General features: G+C 33.8%; 1 protein-coding gene across 1 annotated transcript; it reads left to right on the top strand.

Moving 5' to 3' along the window:
* Window positions 1–2,323: 2,323 nt before the first annotated feature.
* On the top strand, window positions 2,324–4,166 carry LOC134699821 (zinc finger protein 862-like). Its single transcript, XM_063561233.1, has 6 exons — window positions 2,324–2,569; window positions 2,692–2,946; window positions 3,069–3,254; window positions 3,364–3,513; window positions 3,646–3,850; window positions 3,985–4,166. The coding sequence occupies exons 1-6, from the start codon at window positions 2,324–2,326 to the stop codon at window positions 4,164–4,166; spliced, it is 1,224 nt and encodes a 407-aa protein (XP_063417303.1).
* Window positions 4,167–5,806: the final 1,640 nt, after the last annotated feature.

Raw genomic sequence — 5,806 nt, 5'->3', positions numbered from 1 at the left:
TATCTGATCCCGCAGCGTGTTAATTTTCACATTTTCATTGTAAATGTTGGTTAAAATTGTCAAGTTGCTGATCACCGCTGAGCGGTCGGTCAGTGTTAAGCAATAAATGATAATTAGTTTTACCTGAGACACCCTTATCAGACCATGTTATCAGATTATAGCGTTAATGTTCATCAAGGAGATAGATATTCTGAGAGGAATATTAAAGTTTTTAAAAACTTTAGTGTAAAAAACGAAGAAATAGATCGCAAATGCATTGTATTTACGCATCGTCTTTGTGATCACTTGAACATTTATATAACATTGGTCGAGAAGAAGAATCTATTTAAACATGACCAATGAACGTGTTGAATACACGTGATAAATTTGAATACACATTTCTAAATATATTTACGATGAAAATTATGAATGGAGTATTTTTACGTGAAAAAATAAAATAAACTTTGATAAAAGATAACGAGAAGTGATTTTTTTAATAGAAATTGACAAAAAATTTTGCTTGCAAGGTAAATTCGTCTGAAACTGATGAATATTTCATAAATACATTTTTTATAGAACATCGATCGTAAATCCGTACGTCTGGAAATATGTGACAATCAACACGAGTACGGAATCGCCCAGCTTCTGTATAATGTCACTAGTAAATAATTTCAATGGTTTTAACTTTGACGAATTTGTCAAGTTTCGTTTATTTCTACCTGCCAGAGATAGGTTTTGACAATAATACACACGGAAGCGTAATGTCAAACTACGGAAACTGGTCAGCTGTTCATAAAAATATTTTTCTTTTAAAAAGTTGTATACCAAAATATCTTAACCATATTCAATTTTGATTTTAAATGAACATGATATCTACTATTAAGAAAGGGGTTAAGAGAAAGGCAGATGATGGAATTAGAAGTTTTTTCAGACCAATGACTTCTAATGAAAAGGAGAATACACCTCCGTCTACATCGTCAGTTGTATATATAGCAGAGGCTATTGCTTCTAATCCAAAGCGGGCTAAAGTTTCAGCAATAGATAACAACAAGCACCGTGTTTCTGGTTTCAATGACAAGTGGCTGACTGAATTTTCGTGGCTTAGGAATGTTGAAGGGGGTAAGGAAAATTTTATAAATTTTATTTCATAAAAGATTATTATTAACTTATTTGCAGAAATCGTTCATCAATATAAAAAAAATTAGTTAAGGATGAATCTCGTTCGTGTCAGTATTTTCATGAGTCTCAGTATAATTATAAACTATATTTTTTTAAATACATTTTTTAGGGAGCATACAACATGAAATTAATTTACATAGAACGTGATCATGTATACCAGAGACATGTATGTCTCTTGTGTATAATAATGAAATTAAACAACCTGAATCAAAATTTTGTATTAATTCTTTTTTAAAAGGAATGAAATGTAACTTGTGTACAAAACATCAAAGGAGACCCAAAAAGTGTGTACCAGGGAAAGCTGCATGGGTTGATTTGCCTTGCTTATGGATGGTACGTGAAAGTATTCTGAGACATGGGCGCAGTGAGACACATAAAGAGGCTGTTGCTTTTGAAGGGGCAAGAGTTCTTGCTAACACCAGTCTTGCCACAGCAGTTGAGAAGGAAGTCACATTAAATGAGATGGCAATGGAATCAGCAATGAAGTGCTTGTATTGGCTGTGCAAAGGGAACTTCCACACACAACCAACTATGTTCCTTTGATGAACCTTTGTAAGTTTGATTTTCATTACTTATAATAATGCTCAGTTCAAATATAATATTATTTCAAGATTATTATTTCAAGAAAAATATTTTGAATGAATTATTGTGCTGTGCTAGGCCTAAACATCTAAATTATCAAAAAATCTTTTGACAGGCAAAGACCTTGGTGTTGATGTTCTGAATGCCTTGATGGTTGGAGAGAATGCAAAATACACTTCTGAAAGATTTATCCAGGAAGCTTTGCTGTCATTTAAATATATTGTACAGACTCCACTTATCTGTGACCTGAAAAATTCACCCTTCTATACTGTAATGGTTGATGAAACTACTGATGTAGCTGTTAAGAAGGAGTTGATTATCTATGTGAGGTAAAAAAATCTTTAAATTTTAGACAGTTACTTATGATTTTTTTTAATTTTTATTCCTCAACTACTAACATGACTTTTTCAGCCACTTCTTTCATTGAAATACCTCATATTTGTTTTTTGTTATAGATTTCTTAAAAATGGCAAAAGTTCAACTCATTTTTTAAAAAATGATTGAACTTTTTGATGGGAAAGCAGCAACTATCAAGAGTGTCATAGTCTAAACTCTGGAAGAGATTGATGTGCCATTGGAGAATATGTGTGCATTAGGAAGTGATGGGGCATCTGTCATGCTTGGTAGAAAAGGAGGTGTTGCAGCATTGCTGAAGGAGTCTGTTCCAACCTTGATTGCAAACCACTGTGTTGCCCATAGGTTGGCTTTAGCAAGCTCCCAAGCTGCTGCTGCTGTCCCTTATCTGAAGAAGTTTAAGGCTATTGTGGAACAGCTGTACAGATTCTACCAGTACAGTGCAGTCAGAATGGCAGCACTTCATCACATTCAGGTAAGAACATCTTAATATGACTAAAATATTATATCAATGTGGTTGTTAGTTGAACACTTAAAAATCATTAATTGGACATGCAAGTATAGATTTTTATTGTACATGTATGCTCATTATTTTAGGAAATTCTCCAGGAGCCAGTTATCAAAATTACAGAGGCAAAAGATGTTAGGTGGCTTTCCCATGACAAAGCTGTCCAATCTATAAGGAGATGCTCTCCTTCAATCATCACAAGTTTGGAGAGAGAAGCCAAGGAGAGAGGAGATGCCCAAGCACTAGGCCTGGCCACATTTGTACAGAAGTTTGACTTCATTGCAACTTTGTACATGATGTGTGATTTGCTGCCACCACTATCACAACTGTCAAAAGCCTTGCAGGTAACATTATTTTACAAAAATCTAATTTATAATTCAGTTAATTGTTATAATATCTGCACTGTCAAGATTCAAATAGGCAAATAATCTAAATTTAGTTATTAAATACAAGATTTGTTTTACAGAGAAAAGATGCAGACTACACAGTAGTGAGACCTCTTGTGACTGGAACTATAAAGACCATCCAATCATTTAAAGAAAGGCATGGGGAAAATTATGCTTCAGTGAGGAAAGTGATGGATGATTTAATCAAAGAAAACTTCAAAGTCAAGAGTCCAACAGAGGAGGAATTTGATAAATTTGAAAGACAGGTAATTCATAAGTACATGTATATGACATAACAATAATCTGGATTTGTAAATTGAATATGTCTGTTCTATAAAATTGTTCACAATGTAAACATTTCCAAAATCATTTTAGGTCTACTTTCCATACATTGACCATGTGGTGGAGAATTTGGAGAAGAGGTTTCCAGATTTACCTCTGTTGGAAAGCTTTTCTGTGTTTGACCCCAACAGTGTTCCAGAAGATCCAGAAGAAGCTGAGGGTTATGGCAGGGAGCAAATAGGGGTAAATAGCTTTATACATGTACTTCTTCTATGTAATATAACAAAGTATAACAACTAAAAGTTTTTTGGCTCTTTATTATTTTATTCAACTCATTTATTTTATTTTTTCAAATTGAAAATACATCTTTTTCAGATCCTTTCAGACCACTTCAAAATGGATCTGGTGCCATTAAGTCAGGAGTGGAGGCTACTAAAGAATACAATTAACACTGATGACAGCCTCAAGTCTCTATCTGCCAGTTTGATCATGCAGCAATTGGCTGGCAAGTTAGCAGCAGGTTTTCCTCTGTTGTCAAGCCTATCAGCTGTTGGCTTATTATTGCCTACATCTACTGCAGGTAAATACATATATCCTAAATAAAATCTTTTACATCATAACATGAGTATGCATTATCTTTTCATTTATCATACTATTTATTTAAGTTGCTAGTTGAAATATAAAAATTCAGGTATTAATTTATTTATATTTTAGATTGTGAAAGGGGATTTTCAACCCTAAAGAGGATCAAGACAGAGTTGAGGAACAGGCTATCAAATAAGATAACAAACTGTCTTGTGACTATATCCCTAGAAGGAGAAGAGAGTACAGAGATAGATATTTCTGAAGCTGTTCAGCACTGGAAGACCCAAAAGAACAGGAGGATCTTTTCTTGAACTTTATTTACTTTTTTTTAACTGAAATCAGTTCATTTCATACATCATCATGTATATATTCTTTTGATTTATAAATACTATGCATTATTAAATACATGTCACAAAGCCTTATAATTCGTATTGCATGCCATGATTTATGACTGATTGCTTTCGTGTCACAATATTTCACCCAAAAAAAGAGTTACGCGCCCTTGAATTTTGCGCCTTCAAAAATGTCTGAGGAGAACACTGAATTTCTATATTAGCTTCTTCAATGGTTAATATTTCAAGTTTTTTGTCAAACAATAAGAAATAGAAGCAACAGTACAGAAGTTTGTATCAAATACACAAAAGTACACAGCTAGGTTAATACACTGAACTAAAATAAGTGTAGTATTATGTAAGGATATTACGCCTGGTTTATTTATTGACCAGGCGTACTCATTTGCATATTATGGCTATTTTTTTGTGAACCAGGGGTACTCATTTAAATATTACGCCTAATTTTACTCCTGGTTTACGCCTTAGTTCCGCCTAATTTACGCCTGGTTGACGCCTGGACATGCATTTTGTAAACACTGCAATGCAGCCAGGATGAAGTATGATTTTTACGCCTGGTTTCCGTGTCATATACGGGCGTCACAGTTCGTACAGGTGGCTCTTGAACTTACTTTTTACTGAAACATATATTTGTTGTATCATTTGTGAGCATAACATTTATTTGATATATTTCAGGTGTTCCACCTCCAATTAAAGAAAAATGTGTCTGCCAAAAAATGAATAAAGATAAGCTTGATCATGCACTAGATTTCTTCCTGAATCCTTCATTTCATCAGGTAAATATATTTTCATTATGTTGCCTGAGCATGTGAAAAGATCATGTTCTGTCGTCTTGCATCTGCTTCGTAGTACATGTATGTGTGGTCTTCACAAAATTTTCTCAACTAGGTCATGTAGGTGTCAGAAGCTTTATCTTATGTGCTATACTGTGTGAAGTGATTTTTTTGCGGCTACTCATCAAATTCCTGCTAAAACTTACTGTTTCTTAGGGACATACGGCTTCCATGGAAGCCCATCTTATCAATTTGTAAAATCTTATTTATTTGTAAGAACTGACTTTGAAACCATTTGTTTATTTTGATTGTATTCATGAATTGAAGGTAGGCCTGCTAAACTTAAAAATTTTAAAATGATAATATTGATAAGATGACATTAAGACAAATTTTGCATAATCAGTATTTCAGAATGTGATAGATTATGAAACATGTTTTAAAGTAAAACTGTTATGTGTCCTAAGTATTTGTCTGTAATGTATTTTTTTTTACAGGTAACTTCAGTTGGCACTAAGCAGATGCATTTACGAAATGGAGAAGTGACCACTATCCCACAGGTTGTTAGGACAGCATGTCACTCAACACTAGTGACAATTTATCAATCATTCTGCCAAGAAACAGATTTCTCACCTTTGTCCAGAGCCACTCTTTTCAAAATTTTGGCTGCATGTCCTGCATCAAAAAGAACTTATTTAAAAGGACTGGATAATGTTGCAGCAGATGGTGCTTTGGGATTTGAGACTCTATTATCAACTCTGTCAAGCATTGAAAAATATGTGTCAGATAATGACAAGCTAATACAACTGAAGGAATGCAGAGAGAACCTGT

The sequence above is a fragment of the Mytilus trossulus genome, unplaced genomic scaffold, assembly GCF_036588685.1.
Source record: "Mytilus trossulus isolate FHL-02 unplaced genomic scaffold, PNRI_Mtr1.1.1.hap1 h1tg000085l___fragment_1__unscaffolded, whole genome shotgun sequence".
Lineage (NCBI taxonomy): Eukaryota > Metazoa > Mollusca > Bivalvia > Mytilida > Mytilidae > Mytilus > Mytilus trossulus.
Note: the sequence above shows the minus strand (reverse complement) of the source record. Positions and strands in the feature narration are given on the sequence as shown.